Below are 23,442 nucleotides of genomic sequence, written 5' to 3'. Positions count from 1 at the left end.
TCCGTCTGCTTTCTAAAACTGTTAAAATTTGCATGTTCTAGTGTGACTCTGTGTTGACTGAATGAGTGCAGAGGGTAAATAGAGACACAGCGTTAATCCCACATGGGAATCTAATCTAATTGCTCTTTCAGAGCTTCGGTAACTCTATAGTTTCTGAGTATCTCTCATATGGCAAAGAATCTGCCTTCACAGTTTGCTTGGAAGATAGTGATATGTTACATTACACGTTGTCCATTTTATAAATACAGGGAGACACCTTTGGCAGAAGGTCACACGAGTGATCTATAACAACGACTACTTAATGCCAAGCTGGCACTTTACCATTTCTTTCTAGAATAAGTACTAACCTGTAGTTTGCTCTCAGGTCTGTTGGCCTGTTGCTAAATTAGACAAGCTAATTTAGATCAGGATGTGCTGTTGCTCCATGCCTCAGTTCAGGCATCCATCTCTATGGCTTTCTTCTCAGCAACTGCTCTTGCCATCCATTAGAACTTACTGCTTAAGTGCCATGTGGTGTAATATCTGCCTGGTGCACGAGAGGAGGTCTTTGGAAGGAAGCCAGACAACATGGAAATGGAAGATGCAACACAGGGATGCTGATAGATGTGTGACGTGTCCATTTAGCCCTGCTGCCTGGTTTGTGATATGCTCGTGGTTCAAAACTGTGTCACGGTCGGAGAGGAGGGGAATGGTGCTGAGGGTGCTTTGGAAAGAGGAAGCAGAGCTATGTTAATTAGCAGGCCTTTCATGACTGGATAGGCATGAAACTGTCGTATGAAACAACCAGCTGAATAGTATTAAGGGCTTTTGTTTTTCTTGTGAACTGTAAATAATGAAATGATTTGTTGTCTTCCAGGAAGGTTTTGTTGTTGAAAACAAGGAGCTGAACAAGGCATCATGGCAAGCCATCAGGCAGGTGAGAGAACAGCCACAGCTGAGAAACTTATCTGGGAAACTGGGAAACCCCTGCGAATAAGTGCAACTTGCTTTTCTTGTTTGAAAATAAGGCATCTGTCTTACCACCGTAAGGAGACACACCAGTACCTGGCCCATCAGATTTTGCTTACCTTTGCAATAGTGTTTTCCTTATGCCAGATCTTGAAGGTTTATTTGGAATAGTAACTGATGTAAAAGATTCTCTAGCCAAAACATTACTAGACATGTGAGCTGATGTGCCCCTGGATTGCAATCCAGATTGCAGATTTTCCCACTAGGACCCTAGCTTTATCATAAGTCAACACAAAACCATGGCCCTTAATGCTCTAGAATTTGAATTCACACCCTGTAGTGCTAGAAAGCATAGGTGCTCTACTAGTCTAAGAGGAGCTAAGCAGGAACAGTTAAGTGTTCTGCAGGGAAGAAATGCAGACTGAGGTGCTGTTTCTAAAGAATTAATGTGTTATCTTATTTCAGTGTGTTTTCCTTGCCTTTCTAGTGAAAATCTTCAAGAAATCTTCCATCCTAGGAGTTACAATCACTCAGTTTGTTGATGATATTCCAGAAGGATGCAGTACACCTGACTTTGAGCGGAAACCTGTCACCCTAACGTTACAGGAAGGTGAGACTCGTGAAAAACGGTTGAAGTCACAGGGCTGGAGGCTTGACTCCTTATCTCACCTGCATGAAACAATTACCTTAGTTAAATGAAGTTTCTAAAGAGATTTGACTAAACAAACAAGCAGAAAAAGCTTTGTGTGGCCAAGGCCTTTGTTGTACTGATGAAAATTCCATCTGTACTGATGGAGCTATCCCGAGGTTTTACTAGTATATGGGAGATCAAAATCTGGCTCCTAATATATGCAGTTAATCTTGTGAAATCTGAAGGAAGCTCTCAGGGTAAATATTTTGCAGCAAAAGATTAAGTACCTTGAAAAAGTTTTTTTCCTGTTGAAGTAACTTGTGTTATGAGAGTTCAGCACTAAGATTAACTGCTTTTTAAATTAAGGTGTACTTCTGACACTGTTTAGACTGTGCTTCTCTATTGAGAATCACAGAAGGGTTGAGATTGGAAAGGACTGCTGGAGAGCATCTAGTCCAACCCCCATGCTCAAGCAGCGTCACCTAGAGCATGTATCCAAGGATTGCGTCCAGACGGCTTTTGAATATCTCCAGGGAAGGTGACTCCACAACCTCTCTGGGCAACCTGTCCAAGTGCTCTGTCACCCTTACAGAAAAAAAGTGTTTTCTCATGCTCAGATGGAACTTCTTGTGTTTCAGTTTGTGCTCATTGCTTCTCATCCTATTGCTGGGCACCTCTGAAAAGAGTCTGGCTCCATCCTCTCTACACCCTCCCTTCAGATACTTATACACATTGATAAGTTCCCCCCTCAGCCTTCTCTTCTGCAGGCTGAACAGTCCCAGCTCTCTCAGCCTTTCCTTGTATGAGAGATGCTCCAGTCCCTTAATCATCTTAGTAGCCCTTCGCTGGACTCGCTCCAGTGACTCCATGTCTCTCTTGCATTGGGGAGCCCTGAACTGGACACAGTACTCCAGAGGTGGCCTCCCCAGGCCTGAGTAGAGGGGAGGATCATCTCCCTCGACCTACTGGCAATAGTCTTCCTAATGCAACCCAAGATACCACTGGCCTTCTTGGCCATAAGGGCACATTGCTGGCTCATGGTCAGCTTGGTGTCTACCAGGACTCCCAGGTCCTCTTCTGCAGAGCTGCTTTCTAGCAGATCAGCCCCCAGCCTGTGCTGGTGCATGGGGTTATGCCTGCCTAGGTGCAGGACTCTGCACTTCCCTTTATTGAACTTCATGAGGTTTCTCTCTGCCCATCTCTCCAGCCTGTTGAGGTCCCTCTGAATGGCAGCACAGCTCTCTGGTGTATCAGCCACTAAAGAAGCAATATGCTTCTTTCATGGAATACAGAGAAGACAACTAATGAACCCAAAATCAGTGGGAAGCCTTCCAGTAATCTCCAGTGAGGCCCTTGAGGAGACTTCCACATTTTTCAGAGTGAAGTAACCAATTTTGCAGCCCCTCCTCTTTCACAAGACTGGACAGTTTCCAGCACTATGGATTTCAGTTTTGTTGTCACACACGTGTCGATTTTCGTGGACTATTGAGATTGTACGGAGGAGCACAGTGGCCTCTAGTGGTGCATCCCTCATCTTCCTCCTTCTCCACCTTCTGCATGCAAATTTCAGGCATGGACCAAGGCAGTGTCTGGCCACACTATCTGAATTTTCCACGTTGTGTGATTTAAAGTAGGATCTTCATCGTTCATATGCAAAAATGTCAGAACATTCAGGGCAGTCACTGTGTAACCTGAATTCAGTGTCTATGCAGATGCACTATGATCATTCCCCCTTTTCATTCGGTGCATGGATTAAATGATACTCATGGCAGAGTAGTTGTGTCCTGTGGTAGATGACAAATATGGGAAACTCCAGACAGAATGGCTACAATTTGACAAAGTTATAAGCAAGTGGAAATAAACTTTAATAATAGATAGTTTTGGTATTACAAGCCCAGAAAGAGTTGGAAGAAAGATACCTCTTGGTAAAAATCTGTTGATTGCATGGCAGGAAAGGGCCTACTTTGCGGGAGCATGCTGTCTATCTTTTGATGGTGATTCTACAGAAGGTTGTGGGAAATGTTGCAAGACTTTCTGAGGAGACATCTCCACAGTGTTAGTCACCTGAAGACCAGAGCTATTACAGAGGAGAGAGACTGATCATTTCCTCCCTGAACCACGTCCATGACAACTCATCTCTGTTTCTGTTCCACTAAGGCACTCCCACTTACCTACATCTCTGTCATGTCTGCATGTGTGAGTCATTTCTATGACTTGCTTTTTTATATTTGTTCTCATGTCCTGAAAGCCTATTAGGAGGAAAAAAACAACAAAAAAGATTTGTACTAGGCAATGATAAAGCTGTTAAAAGTTTGAGGTGTCAGCTGCAGTACACTCATGTTCTTAGGGGAGCAGATGTAAAGGAGAAAGCTCACAGGCTACCCCATCTCTTCTCCCTTCCTTGCCTCTTCAAAACGGAGAGCCAGATGTATGTAAAGTGCAAGGTGGTACCAGGCTAGAAGACAAGAAAGGTGTTGCAGAAAGATGACATGCGTGAGAATGCATGGAGAAGCCCTGCACCCTCCATTGATTCTCCAAGATGTGGTACAGCGTTGTCTGTGAAGAACGTGTTTTCTTGAGTGGGTAGAGGCAGAGAGGGTATCTACTTGTTTTCATCTCCATTTTATCCAAATGAAAATGCAACCAGGAACAGTGACTGGTGTTCACAGATGGATTTTACTGATGTTTGGAGTCAGGGCTCCCCAGCATGGTGAGTCCCCTGTTACAGAATATCCTGCCCAGTGTTGTAGCAACAAAGGGGAGGCTCTGAAAGAATGGAGAAGTAATGGGAGCTTGAAGGGAGAAATGTATAAGGAGAATGAATTTTGTCATTTCATGGCTAGGCTGTGGCAGAGGTAGTTGCATACAAATTGGTATTGATCGAAACTGCACCAGAAGCAAGTCTAGACTGAACTTGCCGTAATGTTGTTGATTTCAGAGATGAACAGAAGATGTTAGCAGTCATAGCTGGCACCACTTTTTGGAAAGCCTTTTTTATTGAATACAGGCAAACCCTGCCATTATTGATGTGGGGAAAAGTAGCCCTGCCTGGACTTGATAGTGCCTGTTATCTGACCCTTCTCAAATATGAAGGGAGTTAGAAATCAGACCATGATAGCAAATTTAAGGTTAAAATCCATCTCTTGGGTGCACAATTTCTCTATCCACACGGGTGTGCAATAAAAATGCAGGCAGAGACCGTACTTGTCAGTGATGAATTTTATAGTTAGTTTCCAAGTAATCTTTTGGAAAGCCAGTAAGGTAGAATAAGGATTATTGCAGATGTGTTAGTTGCATGCACTTAGACATTTGATGTAAGCTAGTAGTTTTAGGTTTCCTTTATTGAGCAAATGAAAAGAGCTAAGTATTTCCAAAGGATGATTCTGCCTAAGACGGGAGAGATGGCACACTCTGCAGATCGCTCTGTTGATTACATAGGGATCCTAGTGCCAGAGTCATCCCCACCTTTAGACAGCTATTGTGTGGTTGTCTACATCTGAGTGAATGATTTAGACTGCTTTTATAGTTAATGGGGATAAATGTGCTCTTGCCTGAGTTTGGAACAGCAAGTCCCCTAAATGACTCATTTCAATTAGGCAGCCAAACACTAAATGGCTAAAATTAGGAGAGGTGAATACCATCTTTAATCTTGGCTTGTTCCTTTTTCATCACCTTTCTTCAAGTCTCTCTTAAATGAGTCATCTTTTGCCTCTTTTGAAAGGTAAAAATGCCATTTTCAGAGCTGTGGTCAAGGGTGTCCCGAAGCCTGATGTGGAATGGAAGCGTACAAAAGGAGGAATGGATGATCCTGCCAAATACAAAACATCCTTCAGTGCCATTACGAATGAATTCATTCTGCAGGTAAGGGTCAAATACTGCAGAGAGAGCCCATTAAGCAGAGAGAGCAATGGGCCACCAGGGAAATGTGGGTGGAATCTAGCAGAACTATGTAGGGAAGACAGTATTTGAAAAGTGTAAAACAGCTCAGGGTTGAATTGCTTCACTCCATCCGTATATTGAGCTTCAAGATGAAATAGGAAGAGGAGCTGAAGGTCTAGTTTGATGTACATTGCAAAAACTACAGTTGATGACACTGTGTGATTTTCTTTTCTTAAAATATTTTTTCAAAAGAGCAAAATGGTTTAAAGAGGTCACAAATGAGAATAAGTACAGATGTCACCAGATCTGAAATAACACACAAAAAATAGAAAAGAAAGCTTTTTAGAGTCATCCTGGGAACAGAAGAAAGATCTGAGATGTCACTGAGTAGCTGTTTTATTAGAAGGTGGATAACCGAATCATACCACATGACTGCCAGTTCTTACTATGTTCTTCTTTTTAAGATAAATAAACTCACTGTAGATGATACTGATATGTATCGCTGCTCTGCTGTGAATGAGTATGGGGAAGCTGTGTGCACTGCTGGCCTCAGGATCATACAAGGTAGGATTGGCAGGTTCTGTAGTCCGAAGGTCCTATGGTCCCAAGTAGTTGATTTTGCTATGCTGTGGGAGTGGGTGCCCAGAGCATTGTCCAGATATCCTTGGTGTGAAGGGCTATTTTTCCAGTCACTGAGAACACAAGGTCTTCTGTGACTCCCCTAGCTTTTGTAGCTCCATGACAGTGATGAACTGTAAGGCAAGGGAGAAGAAGGTAGCTATTATGCTCAGTTTGCTGAAGCATGCTCAGAATGTCTGGATTTAGTGTTGATCTGGCTCCATTGTTTCTTTATGAAGTTGGACAAGTTGTTTAGTCTTTCGGGAGAGATCCGTCTCACTTCACATTGGATGTATGTGGTGCACCTGACCTAGTCCCCTGATTTCCTTTATAGTCAGAGGAGAGAAATGGGCACTTTGTGGGAATGGTATAACTGACTTATTCTGGGAATCTGCTTGTGTGGGAGGTGGACTGTTGGAAGTGCTCCTTTCCCCTCTCTGCCTATGAAGTAAGTGTAGAAGGCCCCCATCTGCATTTGGCCAGATAATCCTTGCACCCTCAGTTCTCCATCTCTAAAACAAGATGCTAATATTTCCTACAGTTGCTTAAACCATAAGTGTCTTAGGGCAGAAACTGTCTCCTCCACTGCATAGTGTATCCAGTAAGCACAGAGGCTATTGCAATAGGAATACTGAATTACAGATGGGAATTACAAGGAATCCATGTCAGCTTGACAAAGAAATCCAGACTGGGATTTTCTCTTGCATTGATAACAGCTGCATATGTTTTATAGTTCATTGGCTGACTGGTATTAGTCTGAGTGTTATCTTGTTCATTTTATGGATTGTTTTTCCTCTTTTCTCTCCTAAACTATCAGTTGGCTTTAAGAGGAAAGCGAGACAAATTCCCATTCATCCTGCTGATGGTGAGCTATTTGTAATTTTTTTGGCATACCATATGCACCTCTGTCAACCTCGTTATTATTTATTGTCCTTCTTTAATGTGAGAAATAAAATCAGTTCAGGTGAAGCAAGCAGGAAGTGAGACAGTTGCATGAGAAGGTGCCAAGGATCTTTCAGGAAGTAACAGCAAAATATTGCTAGGATGTACCTGCCTCCCTGGCACTAACAGAGAAGGAGTAGTTCATTCTCCTATAGATATTACAGCAGGAGAAAAGGGAATAGTAAGTCTTAAAGTCTTCAGCCTGAGAAGGAGGCAGGGTTGAATGGGCAGCAACAGTAGCAGCTGAAGAGGAATTTTTAACAAAGAAACACCAATATAATTCTTCAGGAGCTCATCCGTCTTTACTGGCCTTGGAATTTACCCAAGTCTTGTAAATTATGAAGTAAGAGAAGGGATAATAAATATCTAGTGTTCTGTCCACTCTTTCTGCTTGCTGTTTACCTTTGGCTGAAGTGACATTCTTGGTTTTGTGCTGTTCTGATTAATGATTCCAGGTACATGCTAGAAAAGAATTTTGTTATGTCAAATGCAGCTGGGTCTAACATGTTAATGTGGCTGGGAAATAGTGGGTCTTACCACAGTCCAGAGCATCTGCTCTGAAAAGAGAGGAAAGAACTGTAGGAAAGGATGAACTGTAGTGGCTCTCAAAGAACAGAGCTATGGCTGATAAACCTGACAATAAGTCTTATGGCAGTTTTTCAGAAGGGTAAAAACACCTGAAGTTGAACACCGTATAGTCAAATGACCTCTTCTTGGTGGCTATTTCACATGATCTTTCTTTTTTGAGCTATATATTTTACTTTGTTGGGTAGCTCCATTTTCTTACCTGAATGTTTTTTCTTTTTGCCTTTAACAGAATTAAAGAAGAAAATTCAGGAGTTCAGGAAGCTGCTGAGAAAGCGGTAAACCTCCATAAGGAAGGCCATTGTTACACTTCCTAGTTGTTTCTTAATATGATAGGGCCAAGGACAGCTTCATAAACATTTAACGCAGCAATTCTTGTTTCCAAAGTTGCTATGAGGCACAACATGGAGATACATAACAGAACAGTTTGCCAATGTCTGTTAGGCTGAGATAAATGCAAGGTACCAACCTTGTTTTGAGGTGTATGTTCCTCTGCACTACAAGGTTTTGTCTTAAAAGATCTCTCTGCTATTCCTTTTTTTAGCTAACAGCTTCCTAGTTTAGTGACACGTGCTTCAGGTAATGATATTTTTGGCTTATCAGGGAGCTGTATCAAGGGATACAACAGTACCAGGGATGAGCTCTGGCCCCCAGGCCAACTGCGGAGCCTGCCATGTGCACACTAGTGAACTCCCTTTGCATCCCAAGTGGATGGCCTCGCAAAGTCTGCCCAATGGGAATGATCCGTGGCGTGTGCAAAGTCCTAAACTGAGCCAAGAAATTATTCAAAAGAGTGCAAGTTGGCCTGGGTCAAACTGTGCCAGGGACTCTGCTGACAATTTAACAGTCTGGACAATTGCATTCCAGTGCCCTGGACATCCCAGAACAAGAATGTGCCCTGGCACTGTTTCATTTGATAGGATAGATGCAGAAAACCTGTCCCAAAAGAGTCCCATCCTCTACCTCTACAGGGGCAGGTGAATGAACTACAGAAAGATTGGAGAGGAAGATGAAGGGGTTAAGATTAAGGGAACATCAAGTTCTTGTTCTCTGTCAAAATTTTTAGGTCTTTTTTTTTTTCTTGTTCTAAGAGCCCCACGACCACCACCAAAACCAGTGGACAAAGAAGCAATCTTGCAACTGTTGCTGCATGCCGATAAAAGAGATTACGAAAGAATCTGTATGAAATATGGAATTACAGACTTCCGTGGGATGCTGAGAAAGCTGCAGGAGATAAGGAAGGACACAGAGATTGAACATGGAGAAGTAAGACAAACTGAAGCCACTGAAACACTGATTTTTAAAGAACTGCAGAGTTCTATGTTTCCTGAATCAGTTCTGAAGATAAGCTATGCCTTCCTAAGTTGCCCTGTAGATTGAAAATTTTACTGTATGACAGAGAATGATTTGCTGCAATGCTTTAAAGAAGTCCCACTTCTATACTGACATCGATGAAATGTTATTGACATTTTTTGGAGTCCACTTTAAAATTTTAGGAGATAATGAACTTAGGATAATCCTTTTAGCAATCCCCATGGCTAAATTCTGTATCTGGCTGCCTCTGATGAGAATTTGGACATCAAATTGATGAGTTATTACCTAAGAGTCAAGATACACGTGCAGGGACATTTAGATTCACATACAGGGACATTTAGAAAACTGGACGAATAGCGATTGCAGAGTCTGTGAATGACCAGGAGGGTAGCAGGTAAAATGTAATTTGCCTACAGGAGGAAACAGCGGAAACTTGCAGGTGCTTCTTCCATACATATAAAGTTAGAGGTAGTTCTTTTCTATACAGATAAAAAGTAGGTTTCACAGTAGTTTGGCAGCTTAAGAACTTCTGTCATGCCAGCCTTATCATTTACTAGGTGCTTGTATCTTTTTCTACAGTTAATGCGCAGTATCAAGAACCAGCAACACATCAGGGTCGACAAAGAGGGAAAGGCTACATTGAGTCTAGAGATGGACCTGAAAAACAGTAACAGCAAAATTTATCTGTTTAAGGTAAGGGGAGGGCGGGGGATGTGTTGGGCAGTTCATAACAGTAACTGAAGTCTTTTATGTGAAATGGTCGATCCACTGGGCAGTGGCTGAGAGCAGATAAACGTTGTCCCAGGAAGCTGTCTGTCCGTCAGATCCCTTGATCAGAATCCTTGTTTGGTTAGAGAGAAGTGTTGGTGTGGGGAAGCACATAGTCTTTGGTGGTGCATATCACTTGGGATTTGAAGATTCAAGTATAGGGGAATCATTTCAGTCAGCTACTGACATCTTTTGACTTCAAGAGCACTTCAGGTAAGAGAAAATTCTAACAGATGCCTGGAGTCTTTTATCAGAAAAACAGACTGATTTTGTTTGAGTGTTATATTCCATTCTAATTCACTTTCTGTGAAAGAAGATTGCAAGGAGATAAAACATCCAGTGTAATTATGTAGTTATTCTGTTGTGCTCCCCAGGTGATCAGTGCTGTGGATGTTTTCTGGAAGATATATTTTAGTCAAACTGTAGTTAGTGGATTTAAGTTAGGGAAAATGGGAAAAGTTATCTGATTTTGCTTTGCAAGAGGAGATTAGACTAACTCTATGAACTTCTGAATTGAACACATGAGGCAAAGTCCATGCAGCCACAAAGTGGAGAAAGTAACCCAAGTGTATCACAGGTTGGAGAGGGGTGAACTTGCCTGCTTATCCATCTTTGAAGGTGCTAAAATCTAAGCAACAAAAATACTTTGTCTTCAAAGTTACAGAGAATACCATTTGTTAAGCCCACAACCTTATGTGAGCTAGAAAAGTAGTATCATTTTGCCAAGTCTGAGAGTCAGACGTTCTCTTCTGTGCCGGACTTACTGCATCTAGCATTGCCTATATGTTTTATGAGCAATGAGCAGCAGCAGTCCACTGTAAGTAATAATAGACTGTAGCCTTCTCTGTTGTGACTCATTGACATCAACAAGGCAATTTCAGCACAAATTTGGCCTAATTGATTTGAAATGCCTTGCACTAGTTATTCATTGCCTTTAAGAGTATGTCTTATCTTTTCCTAGGATGGTAAGAGGGTGAGATATGGAACAGGGAATGAATACAGAAAGCGCTACCTGAAGCAAGTAGGAAAAAAGTATTATTTCATTGTCAACGATGTGCAGCCAGAAGATGCAGGCTTGTACCAAGTCAGAGTGGATGATGTGCCTGTTTTCTCAACTGAGTTGGAACCTGAATGTAAGGACTTGAATTTGATGCATGCAATGTGCAGCTGTAACAAGAAATTATTTTTTGGTGTGAAATTTAACTTAGGAGTATGTACAAAGCTCAACAGTAAAAACTGATAACTACAGAAGACTGTTTTTGTGTTGCCAAGTAAGGGCTCTCTCCTCATATGACACAGGTGGAAAATGGCAGGAGGGTGATTATGTGATGGAGGTGTTTCATTTGTAGTCCAAAGAACTAGGCTCAAGTACCAGTTTGGCTCTGACTTCTGGGTGAACATAAACAAATTCTTAACTTAACCTATGCTGTAGTTTCCTTGTGTAAAGTCAGAATAATAACAAGCAACCTCAGTAGTAGTAGTATGATGCTAAAATCCTTTAATGACTGCAAGCTACCCCCATATCAGAGTGGTGGATAGTATAAATGTACAAGAAGATAGTAAATATCTCTTTCTCTGTCCTTTAGAACTGGGCACAGGTGCACATCCCAGTTTTTCTTTTTTCTGCTTAAACCGGTGTTCACAGGGTTGAGAAGTTCTTTTCTTTCTTCCTTCTACTGCAACAAGCTTTTCTTGGAAGACAGAAGTCCCTCTGTTTCCTGTCTATAGCCTTTGATTTTCCATTGCAGCCATCCCTGTGAGATTTGAGCACCCGCTCAGTGACATACGTTGCCTCGAGAAAGATGATGCTGTCTTTGAGTGTACCCTACGTGCTCCCTGCTACGATGCTGTGTGGCTATGCAAAAACCACCTCCTCGAGGCAAGTGAGAAGCACCAGATCTCTGTAACACCTGATGGTCTGACCCACCAGCTGATTATCAAAAATGCTCTGCCCTCCGACAGTGGCATGTACACGCTCGACACTGGGCTCTGTTCCTCAAATGCCTGGCTTATTGTAGAGTGTAAGTGACACTGTATTATTCCTGTGGCATATATAGTATACCTCTCACTGTCTGGTTGCTCTGTTAGATGATACTGTGCTGAGAAATGATTTGTGAAGTCTCTAGTTCCTAAACTGTATTTGGAGAAATGAGGGCCAGGTTAGACCCATGTTCCTCCTCAGATGAGACAAAATTTACCCTTTTTGTTAGTCCTGACAAATCTTGGCTCATTTCCTCTACTATTACTATAATGTGGTATGTTGTCCATCAGTTGTCTAAAAATAATCCCTGTCTCAACATGTGTTTTTCACAAAGCTGCCACTGCGTGAACAAAGTACAATGTACAGGGGATTAAGGAGCTTTCATGGGTGTCTTCTAGATAGTATTTTTCTTTCCAAATCAGAGGTTAAGCATGTTAGAAGAAGCTGGGAAGATGGGAAAACATGCCTTTCAGTGAAAGCAGATTATCAGTCAGGTGACTTCTATTTTTTTACTTCTAAAAGGTCATTGCTCTGCTTTCTGTTGAGTTCCTGCTGCTGCAAAAGCTGCTGTCTCTCGTAAGGGCTTTGTCTGATGACTTTTCAGAAACAAAAAGGTTGCTAAATAAGGCTTACAAGGGAACTGGCCACTGCTTTCACTGAGCCATTAACACTGCTGAAATGGTATCTGGTGTGAAAATCAAAACTGCATGTGACCTGATAGCTCCACTGTTCCTCTGAGAAAAACCTGAATTTTGAATTAATAGTACTGGAATCTTTAGTCTTCAGGTTTGCAGGTTGGAGATCTAAAATGCCAGAATGCCAAATATGCAAGCTGCCCCAAGAGCCATGAGATCCCAATTCAAGGGCAGGAACTGATGGCCACTCTGTGTATGGGATATTCTATTACTCCTCCAGGGCTGGAAAACAAGACACAAGAAACTAAATGGGTCCCAGACATCACCTAAGCCCTTCAGGATTAGACCTATCATGCTGAAAATTTGCCTTGCTTTTCATTTATTTTAAACAAACATGTTTCCACTAAAAATAATTGCCTTTTTAACTAAGAAATGTAAAATTATGTCTGAATAAGCCACTAAAAACATTCAGGATTTGAACCGAATATAATTTTATTTAAATATATTATGTTTCAGGTTTTTAGAATGAAATGATAACAAATGCTAATGCATTTTCTTTGGTTGCTGATGCATTATATGACATATTAATTGCCTGTTCTTTTTTTGTTTCTTTTCCTGTAAATTGCTTCTGCTCCAATCAAACAATGCATCTTCAATACAGATGCCAAAGGAAAGAGGAGACAGGATGAAAGAGATGAAAGAGATAAAGCTGGCTGGCTGAAAGGACTTTTGTCAGATGAAGACAGGGCTAAAAAACTTCGACAAGGAGAATATCTTGGTGACCAAGATCACTTTATGGACATTAGCATGGAAGAAGATGGCTTGTACAGAAATGGCCAAGAAGGCAGTCAAGGCTACTCCATTGATGTTGATGGCAGACATAGATTTTTGGGACAAGAAGGGCTAGATGGAGCCGACAGAAATGGAAGGATGGGGTTTGGTCAGTTTTCTAGAGCAGAGATAGATGGAGACTCAACGACAAGTGGTGGTAGTAGCAGTAGATTGACAGGTTTAAGAGACAAAAGTGGATTAGGGTCTTTCCATGGCGAGGATTCTATGACAAGCAGAGCAGATACTGGTGATGGATTAGGAGGAGCAGGTGGGTGGTATTCTGTGGATGGCAGAGGTGATGCTAGAGCTAGATTCAGAAGTAGAGAAGGTTCAGACACTCTTCATGGCAAGGGTGCTGTGTTTGAGGATACTAGTGCTGGTACTGGGGCTAGGGTGGGAGAAGCAGGCAGCAAGGAATTTCTTTATGGTAAAGAGGGTTTGGCAGTTGGAACTGAGGCTAGCCTGAGTGGAAAAGGAGGCATGGCTTCTCTTTATCAGGAGGAGGATATGATGGGAACAAATGGTTCTAGCAGTGCTGGTGTAGGTGGAATGTGTTCTCTGTCTGACAGGGATGCTGTCCTACGTGGAGCCAGTCCTGGGACTGGTCAAAGGGCTGAAGAAATTATGGGGTCTTTTCATGGCACAAATGCCACAAGAAGTGGATCCAGAGGTGTAGGAGGTAGGGACTCTCATGACGGTAAGGACAGTATGTTGGACGTTCTTAACACCGAAATGGATGATGCAAAAGGTGTGGGCTCTTGGCATGACAAGGCTGGTAAATTAGGTGATATTCATTCTAGACATGGTTTTGGAGGTGTCAAGAGATCTGGGGCTACTGATGGAAGTTCTGTGTTAGATGGACTCAGTCCTAGTTCAACCAGTGTAGGAGGCATGCGGTCTCCCTATGGTAAGGATGATCTGTATAGTGAGACTAGTCCAGGGACTGGAGCTGGTAGGAATGCTACAGGTACTGAGATTGCTGGAGGAATAAGATCCCCTTATGGCAAGGATGACATGCCTACTATAGCTGATATTAATGGAGCAAGTATAAATAGAGGAGAAATAGGGACTCCCTATGGCAAGGATGACCTGAGAGTTGAAGCCAGTGGTCCTGCAGGTCAGGGAGGAAGAACTGGCTTGCTGTATGGCCCACATGGTCTGCCAGCTGGACATGGGGCTAGACCTGGTGCAGGTGGCACTTCCATAGGGAGAATGGGGGCTTTGTATGGCCCGGATGGTCTGCCAGCTGGAGCAGGTGTTGGAGATGTCACTGCTGTTAAAATTGGGGAGTTCTATGGTAAACACGGAGAGTCAGCTGAACCTGGGGCTGGAGATGGAAACTGGATTGGAGCTGATGTAGCAGGTGAAGGAGGAATGGGGTACCCCTATGGGAAGGATAGAGTTCCTGTGGGAATGGGGGCTGGGGCTGGGGCTGGTGGTGCTGGTGAAGCTGGTGCAGGAGGATTTGGCTCTCCCTATGGAAAGGATGGCCTCCCAGCTGGGGCTGGTGTTATAGGCTTGGGAGGTGTTGGTTCTCCCTATGGCAAGGATGGTCTTCCAGCCGGGGCTGCTGTTGGTGGTGCTGGTGTAGCTGGTGCAGGAGGATTTGGCTCTCCCTATGGCAAGGATGGTCTTCCAACTGGGGCTGCTGTTGGTGGTGTGGGAGGTGTTGGTTCTCCCTATGGCAAGGATGGTCTTCCAGCTGGGGCTGGTGTTGGTGTTTTGGGAGGTGTTGGTTCTCCCTATGGCAAGGATGGTCTTCCAGCTGGGGCTGGTGTTGGTGGTGATAGTGTTGGTGGTGCAGGAGGATTGGGCTCTCCTTATGGCAAGGATGGCCTCCCAGCTGGGGCTGGTGTTGTTGGTTTTGGAGGTGTTGGTTCTCCCTATGGCAAGGATGGCCTTTCAGTTGGTGCTGGTGTTGTAGGTTTTGGAGGTGTTGGTTCTCCTTATGGCAAGGATGGTCTTCCAGCTGGGGCTGGTGTTGGTGTTGGTGTTTTGGGAGGTGTTGGTTCTCCCTATGGCAAGGATGGTCTTCCAGCTGGTGTTGGTGGTGCTGGTGTAGCTGGTGCAGGAGGATTGGGCTCTCCCTATGGCAAGGATGGCCTCCCAGTTGGGGCTGGTGTTGGTGGTGTGGGAGGTGTTGGTTCTCCTTATGGCAAGGATGGTCTCCCAGCTGGGGCTGGTGTTGTAGGTTTGGGAGGTGTTGGTTCTCCCTATGGCAAGGATGGTCTTCCAGCTGGGGCTGGTGTTGGTGGTGCTGGTGTAGCTGCTGCAGCAGGATTTGGCTCTCTCTATGGAAAGGATGGCCTCCCAGCTGGGGCTGGAGTTGGTGTTGGTGGTGTGGGAGGTGTTGGTTCTCCCTATGGCAAGGATGGTCTTCCAGCTGGGACTGGTGTTGGTGGTGCTGGTGATGCTGGTGTGGCAGGATTTGGCTCTCTCTGTGGAAAAGATGGTCTTCCAACTGGGGCTGGTGTTGGTGGTTTTGGAGGTGCTGGTTCTCCCTATGGCAAGGATGGTCTTCCAGCTGGTGCTGGTGTTGGTGGTGCGAGTGTTGGTGGTGTGGGAGGTGTTGGTTCTCCTTATGGCAAGGATGGTCTTCCAGCTGGGGCTGGTGTTGGTGTTGGTGGTGTGGGAGGTGTTGGTTCTCCTTATGGCAAGGATGGTCTTGCAGCTGGGGCTGGTGTTGGTGTAGCTGATGGTGCAGGAGTAGTAGGTGCAGGTGGTGTTGGGATTCCCTATGGAAAGGATGGACTTCCTGTGGGCCTAGGAGCTGGGTCTGGTGTCGATGGTGCTGGTGTAGCTGGTGCAGGAGGATTTGGCTCTCCCTATGGCAAGGATGGCCTTCCAGCTGGGGCTGGTGTTGGTGTTGTAGGTTTTGCAGGTGTTGGTTCTCCCTATGGCAAGGATGGTCTTCCAGCTGGGGCTGGTGCTGGTGTTGGTGGTGCTGGTGGTGTGGGAGGTGTTGGTTCTCCTTATGGCAAGGATGGTCTTCCAGCTGGGGCTGGTGCTGGTGGTGCTGGTGTTGGTGGTGTGGGAGGTGTTGGTTCTACTTATGGCAAGGATGGTCTTCCAGCTGGGGCTGGTGCTGGTGGTGCTGGTGTTGGTGGTGTGGGAGGTGTTGGTTCTCCCTATGGCAAGGATGGTCTTCCAGCTGGGGCTGGTGTTGGTGTTGGTGGTGCTGGTGGTGTGGGAGGTGTTGGTTCTCCCTATGGCAAAGATGGTCTTCCAGCTGGGGCTGGTGTTGGCGTTGGTGCTGGTGGTGGGGGAGGTGTTGGTTCTCCCTATGGCAAGGATGGCCTCCCAGCTGGGGCTGGAGTTGGTGTTGGTGTTTTGGGTGGTGTTGGTTCTCCCTATGGCAAGGATGGTCTTCCAGCTGGGGCTGCTGTTGGTGGTGCTGGTGAAGCTGGTGCGGCAGGATTTGGCTCTCTCTATGGAAAGGATGGCCTCCCAGCTGGGGCTGGTGTTGGCGTTGGTGTTGGTGGTGCGGGAGGTGTTGGTTCTCCCTATGGCAAGGATGGCCTCCCAGCTGGAGCTGGTGTTGCTGTTGGTGGTGCTGGTGGTGTGGGAGGTGTTGGTTCTCCCTATGGCAAGGATGGTCTTCCAGCTGGTGTTGGTGTTGGTGGTGTGGGAGGTGTTGGTTCTCCCTATGGCAAGGATGGTCTTCCAGCTGGGGCTGGTGTTGGTGGTGCTAGTGTTGGTGGTGTGGGAGGTGTTGGTTCTCTCTATGGCAAGGATGGTCTTCCAGCTGGGGCTGCTGTTGGTGGTGCTGGTGAAGCTGGTGCAGGAGGATTTGGCTCTCCCTATGGCAAGGATGGTCTTCCAGCTGGGGCTGGTGTTGATGGTGGTGTTGGTGTTGGTTTGGGAGGTGCTGGTTCTGCCTACGGCAAGGATGGTCTTCCAGCTGGGGCTGGTGTTGGTGGTGCTGGTGTAGCTGGTGCAGGAGGATTTGGCTCTCCCTATGGCAAGGATGGCCTCCCAACTGGGGCTGGTGTTGGTGTTGGTGGTGTGGGAGGTGTTGGTTCTCCCTATGGCAAGGATGGTCTTCCAGCTGGGGCTGCTGTTGGTGCTGGTGGTGTGGGAGGTGTTGGTTCTCCTTATGGCAAGGATGGTCTTCCAGCTGGGGCTGGTGTTGGTGGTGTTGGTTTGGGAGGTGTTGGTTCTCCTTATGGCAAAGATGGTCTTCCAGCTGGGGCTGCTGTTGGTGGTGCTGGTGAAGCTGCTGCAAGGGGAGTTGGCTCTCCCTATGGCAAAGATGGTCTTCCAGCTGGTGCTGGGGTTGGTGGTGCTAGTGTCGGTGGTGTGGGAGGTGCTGGTTCTCCTCATGGCAAGGATGGTCTTCCAGCTGGTGCTGGTGTTGGTGGTGCTAGTGTTGTTGGTGTGGGAGGTGTTGGTTCTCCCTATGGCAAGGATGGTCTTCCAGCTGGGGCTGGTGTTGGTGGTGTTGGTGGTGTGGGAGGTGTTGGTTCTCCTTATGGCAAGGATGGTCTTCCAACCGGGGCTGGTGCTGGTGGTGTTGGTGTTGGTGGTGTGGGAGGTGTTGGTTCTCCCTATGGCAAGGATGGTCTTTCAGCTGGGGCTGGTGTTGGTGGTGTTGGTGGTGTGGGAGGTGTTGGTTCTCCTTATGGCAAGGATGGTCTTCCAGCTGGAGCTGGTGTTGATGGTGGTTGTGTCGGTGGTGTGGGAGGTGTTGGTTCTCCCTATGGCAAAGATGGTCTTCCAGCTGGGGCTGGTGTTGGTGTTGGTGTTTTGGGAGGTGTTGGTTCTCCTTATGATAAGGACGGTCTTCCAGCTGGGGCTGGTGTTGGTGGTGTTGGTTTGGGAGGTGTTGGTTCTCCCTATGGCAAAGATGGTCTTCCAGCTGGGACTGGTGGTGGTCGTGCTGGTGAAGCTGGTGCAGGAGGATTTGGCTCTCCCTATGGCAAGGATGGCCTTCCAACTGGGGCTGCTGTTGGTGGTGTTGGTGGTGTGGGAGGTGTTGGTTCTCCTTATGGCAAGGATGGTCTTCCAGCTGGTGCTGGTGCTGGTGGTGCCGGTGTTGGTGGTTTGGGAGGTGTTGGTTCTCCCTATGGCAAGGATGGTCTTCCAGCTGGGGTTGGTGTTGGTGGTGTTGGTGGTGTGGGAGGTGTTGGTTCTCCCTATGGCAAGGATGGTCTTCCAGCTGGGGCTGGTGCTGGTGGTGCTGGTGTTGGTGGTGTGGGAGGTGTTGGTTCTCCCTATGGCAAAGATGGTCTTCCAGCTGGGACTGGTGTTGATGGTGTTGGTGGTGTTGGTTTGGGAGGTGTTGGTTCTCCCTACAGCAAGGATGGTCTTCCAGCTGGGGCTGGTGTTGGTGGTGCTGGTGTAGCTGCTGCAGCAGGATTTGGCTCTCCCTATGGCAAAGATGGTCTTCCAGCTGGGGCTGCTGTTGGTGGTGGTGGTGCTGGTGGTGTGGGAGGTGTTGGTTCTCCCTATGGAAGAGATGGTCTTCCAGCTGGGGCTGGTGTTGGTGGTGTTGGTTTGGGAGGTGTTGGTTCTCCTTATGGCAAGGATGGTCTTCCAGCTGGGGCTGCTGTTGGTGGTGCTGGTGAAGCTGGTGCAGGAGGATTTGGCTCTCCCTATGGCAAAGATGGTCTTCCAGCTGGGGCTGGTGGTGGTGGTGCTAGTGTTGGTGGTGTGGGAGGTGTTGGTTCTCCTTATGGCAAGGATGGTCTTCCAGCTGGTGCTGGTGTTGGTGGAGCTAGTGTTGGTGGTGTGGGAGGTGTTGGTTCTCCTTATGGCAAGGATGGTCTTCCAGCTGGGACTGGTGTTGATGGTGTTGGTGGTGTTGGTTTGGGAGGTGTTGGTTCTCCTTATGGCAAGGATGGTCTTCCAGCTGGGGCTGGTGTTGGTGTTGGTGGTGCTGGTGGTGTGGGAGGTGTTGGTTCTCCTTATGGCAAGGATGGTCTTCCAGCTGGGGCTGGTGTTGGTGGAGCTAGTGTTGGTGGTGTGGGAGGTGTTGGTTCTCCTTATGGCAAGGATGGTCTTCCAGCTGGGACTGGTGTTGATGGTGTTGGTGGTGTTGGTTTGGGAGGTGTTGGTTCTCCTTATGGCAAGGATGGTCTTCCAGCTGGGGCTGGTGTTGGTGTTGGTGGTGCTGGTGGTGTGGGAGGTGTTGGTTCTCCTTATGGCAAGGATGGTCTTCCAGCTGGGGCTGGTGTTGGTGGAGCTAGTGTTGGTGGTGTGGGAGGTGTTGGTTCTCCTTATGGCAAGGATGGTCTTCCAGCTGGGACTGGTGTTGATGGTGTTGGTGGTGTTGGTTTGGGAGGTGTTGTTTCTCCCTATGGCAAAGATGGTCTTCCAGCCGGGGCTGGTGTTGGTGGTGCTAGTGTCGGTGGTGTTGGAGGTGTTGGCTCTGCCTATGGCAAGGATGGTCTTCCAACTGGAGCTGGTGTTGATGGTGTTGGTGGTGTTGGTTTGGGAGGTGTTGGTTCTCCTTATGGCAAGGATGGTCTTCCAGCTGGGGCTGGTGTTGGTGTTGGTGGTGTTGGTGGTGTGGGAGGTGTTGGTTCTCCTTATGGCAAGGATGGTCTTCCAGCTGGGACTGGTGTTGATGGTGTTGGTGGTGTTGGTTTGGGAGGTGTTGGTTCTCCTTATGGCAAGGATGGTCTTCCAGCTGGGGCTGGTGTTGGTGTTGGTGCTGCTGGTGGTGTGGGAGGTGTTGGTTCTCCTTATGGCAAAGATGGTCTTCCAGCTGGTGCTGGTGTTGGTGGTGTTGGTTTTGGAGGTGTTGGTTCTCCCTATGGCAAGGATGGTCTTCCAACCGGGGCTGGTGTTGGTGGTGCTAGTGTCGGTGGTGTTGGAGGTGTTGGCTCTTCCTATGGCAAGGATGGTCTTCCAGCTGGAGCTGGTGTTGATGGTGTTGGTGGTGTTGGTTTGGGAGGTGTTGGTTCTCCCTATGGCAAAGATGGTCTTCCAGCTGGGGCTGCTGTTGGTGGTGCTGGTGAAGCTGGTGCAGGAGGATTTGGCTCTCCCTATGGCAAGGATGGTCTTCCAGCTGGGGCTGCTGTTGGTGGTGGTGTTGGTGTTGGTTTGGGAGCTGTTGGTTCTCCCTATGGCAAGGATGGTCTTCCAGCTGGGGCTGGTGTTGGTGGTGCTGGTGAAGCTGGTGCAGGAGGATTTGGCTCTCCTTATGGCAAGGATGGTCTTCCAGCTGGGACTAGTGTTGGTGGTGCTGGTGTAGCTGGTGCAGGAGGATTTGGCTCTCCCTATGGCAAGGATGGCCTCCCAACTGGGGCTGGTGTTGGTGTTGGTGGTGTGGGAGGTGTTGGTTCTCCCTATGGCAAGGATGGTCTTCCAGCTGGTGTTGGTGTTGGTGGTGGTGTTGGTTTTGGAGGTGTTGGTTCTCCTTATGGCAAGGATGGTCTTCCAGCTGGGGCTGGTGCTGGTGGTGCTGGTGTTGGTGGTGTGGGAGGTGTTGGTTCTCCCTATGGAAAAGATGGTCTCCTAATGGGAATGGGAGCTGGGGGTGGTGGTGCTGGTGTTGTTGGTTTGGGAGGTGTTGGTTCTCCCTATGGAAAGGATGGTCTTTCAGCTGGATCACGTGTTGGTGGTGCTGGTGCAAGGGGAGTTGGCTCTTCCTATGGAAAAGATGGTTTCTCAGCTCTGGGTGTGGCTGGAGCTGCTCATTTTCCTTTCGGGGGTGGAGAAGGAATGGGATCTTATCGCAGTAAAGATGGTCAAGGCTATTTAGGTGGAGCAGGAGGAGCTGCTTTTTCTCCTGGCAGATCATCTTCAAAAGGTGGGGGTGTTGTTGGCGCCTCTGCAATACAAGCTGCAGGGTCTCCCTACGGCAAGGATAGTGTGTCAGCTGGCTCCAGGGCTGGGGCAGGGGGTGTTGGCAGGTTGGGAAGTGATGAACGGGAGTTACATTCAGTCCCTGGTAGAGAAGGTGCGGTAGGTGCTCTTGGACTAGGTGGTGAATTTGGGCTGGATTCCCGTCCTGGCAAATTTTCTATGCGAGGTGAAGCTGGAACTGGTGCTCACAGTGATTTCAGAGGATCAGGACACAAAGGTTCAACCGGTGACAGAGATTCACTTTCAGGTCAAGGAAGTGCCAGGGGTGAGGACAGGGATTTAGGAGAGTTAGGCTCCTACTATAGCAAGGATTCTGCCTTTGGTGGAGCAGGAAGTAAATCCCATTACAGATCTGCTGATGGGAGAAAGTCAGGTGTTCTTGGTGAAGGTTCACTGGGTTATGATGAGATATCAAGTCCTGATGGTGAACTTTCTTCAATAAACCGGAGAAAACAGATACCTGGCCTTGATATTAAAGCAAAAGAATACTTGAAGAATACAGACAATATGGAAAAAAGAAGACGTTTTCCCAAAGACGATTTGAAAGGTATGTCTTAATTGATGATTTTCATGTTGCTGGTGTTTGCATTTTGATATTCACACTTCTAATCCTGGAGAGAGGTGAATCTTATGGTTAATTCGAGTATAATTATATAGAGAAATTTGTTTATCCTGAGATCTGTTCCTAATTGATTTGTCTCTTAATCTACCTAGACAATTTTCAATATAGCATATATGGATAGATATTGTGGAGTGCTGTTCTTCTATCTAAAACTTTATCTAAATTATCTAAATCTAAGTTATCTTTAAATTATGTAAAGCAGATATCTGCGCATTCAAATAAATGATTCAGAGCATACATGCAACAGGCTTCAGTTCACAAGCATATGAGTTCCTATTTAGTTTTGAGGAATATGACTTTATGTCTTTGATTTTGCTGCAATTTAAAACTTAACATTTCTCTTTATTTGTTCTAACACCTACTGCAAAGAACTGCATTTTTGAACAGTTCTGGGAACCACTCTGTGCCCCATTATATTGAACTAATGTGCACATCAGGCCTAATGTAAAGAGCTCTTATCTCTTCTAACATGAGAAATTATAAGGTGTTACATATAGGAAAAGGAGAATAACGTGTATGCATCTGTATGACCCTGACTAGTGGCTACAGTATCAAGATGATAACATGAGAAATGGTAGAAATTAGAAACTTTATATATATAAAAGGAGGATACTAGCCTAACGGAACTGCTGACCAAGTTAGAAATTTCCAAGGCAACCGTAACATAAATACAAAATAAGGTGTAAAGTCAGGAAAATTGGGGCCAAAGGAGAAAGGGTAAATAGGGCCCGTACTGTTTATTTGAGAGAGGATGAAGATGTTAAAGGGGAAGAACTTGGGAGGGAAGAAAGGTAATACAAGGGGTGGAGAACAGTATGACTGGGGCCATTCAGTGAGACCACTTGAGCTGCCCTGTATCTGGTCAGTGCAGCAAAAAAGAACGATAATGGGAAAGAATAATAAAATAGGACTTCCATGTCCTGAAGGAGCCTGTTTTTTCCCCACTGGCTGTAGAGGGGGCCGAGGTAATTAGCATAGATTTAAAATAGCAGATCTGTAGATGAATAATCTGATTTGTGATGGAATCATTGTCCATTAGGTTGATATAAGTGCCATACTGAATGCAGGCCAGTTGTCATGTCCTCCAAAGCAATGAGTTTATGCCATTTGGCCCATAACATCTTGGTCCAAAACCCTGTCATGACTATAGTATATTTTTTAAAAAGCTTTCTCCTCACCTACATGTGCATTTTTGTTTATATATTGCTCTTTGTCAGTCTCTGCTCTTCTGTAACACAGAGATAGCATCTTTTATACATTTTGTTTTCTGAACTTTCAGCAGCCCGCTGTCATGTCATCAAACCATTGGTAGATGTCAGAGTCCTGAAAGGGGAGTCAGCTGAGCTGTCTTGCACTCTCAGTAATGATGAAGTGAAAGGAACCTGGTTTAAAGATGGATTAAAGGTAGGTTGTTTTCTTTGATTAGTAGTGCTCTGCTTTCTGGCTTTACCTCTCATGTAGTGTGTCAAGGTATCCCTCCCTCTGCCATTCTTACAGTGGTCCGAGTATGGCCCCAGAAGAACTGCACAGGAGCCTGTTTAGACTAAAATTCCTGATAGAAAGCCAGCAAAGTTTCTTCCCCCTTCCTGCTTAAAGGCATTTCCATTCTTGTTGACACCAGGAGGGTTTGTGTTTTCCATGCTTTTTTCATGGGTGGAGATGGGGCATCCTTTCGATACGGATGTCTGATGTGTGACAGAAACATGCAAAAAGCAATGGTGAATCTTCAGAGGATCTTCAGTTTGAGGACATGATCCTCAGAAATGCATAACAGCAAGAATACTTCTTCAAATCAGTGTATAAGGTCAAGCGCATATATCATATTTCATGGACAAAAACAACAAAGGGGAATAGATTGTGGAATTCAGAGGATACT

At 46.1% G+C, this 23,442-nt stretch overlaps 1 protein-coding gene across 1 annotated transcript in view; it reads left to right on the top strand.

The window, feature by feature from the left end:
• The window catches only part of IGFN1 (immunoglobulin like and fibronectin type III domain containing 1), a 44,076-nt gene that overhangs the window by 9,448 nt on the left and 11,186 nt on the right, over nt 1-23,442 (top strand). Inside the window, exons 3-17 of the mRNA XM_064498050.1 lie at nt 857-916; nt 1,436-1,558; nt 5,301-5,440; nt 5,923-6,022; nt 6,894-6,941; nt 7,836-7,881; nt 8,695-8,869; nt 9,497-9,610; nt 10,647-10,818; nt 11,434-11,706; nt 12,963-15,269; nt 15,933-16,073; nt 16,548-17,654; nt 18,021-21,491; nt 22,846-22,970. Coding sequence (XP_064354120.1) covers nt 898-916; nt 1,436-1,558; nt 5,301-5,440; nt 5,923-6,022; nt 6,894-6,941; nt 7,836-7,881; nt 8,695-8,869; nt 9,497-9,610; nt 10,647-10,818; nt 11,434-11,706; nt 12,963-15,269; nt 15,933-16,073; nt 16,548-17,654; nt 18,021-21,491; nt 22,846-22,970 — 8,361 coding nt within the window. The 5' untranslated portion in view covers nt 857-897. The remainder of the gene's footprint in view (nt 1-856; nt 917-1,435; nt 1,559-5,300; nt 5,441-5,922; nt 6,023-6,893; nt 6,942-7,835; nt 7,882-8,694; nt 8,870-9,496; nt 9,611-10,646; nt 10,819-11,433; nt 11,707-12,962; nt 15,270-15,932; nt 16,074-16,547; nt 17,655-18,020; nt 21,492-22,845; nt 22,971-23,442) is intronic.

The sequence above is a fragment of the Dromaius novaehollandiae genome, chromosome 27, assembly GCF_036370855.1.
Source record: "Dromaius novaehollandiae isolate bDroNov1 chromosome 27, bDroNov1.hap1, whole genome shotgun sequence".
NCBI classification, from domain to species: Eukaryota; Metazoa; Chordata; class Aves; order Casuariiformes; family Dromaiidae; genus Dromaius; species Dromaius novaehollandiae.
This window is presented reverse-complemented; position numbering and strand designations above follow the sequence as displayed.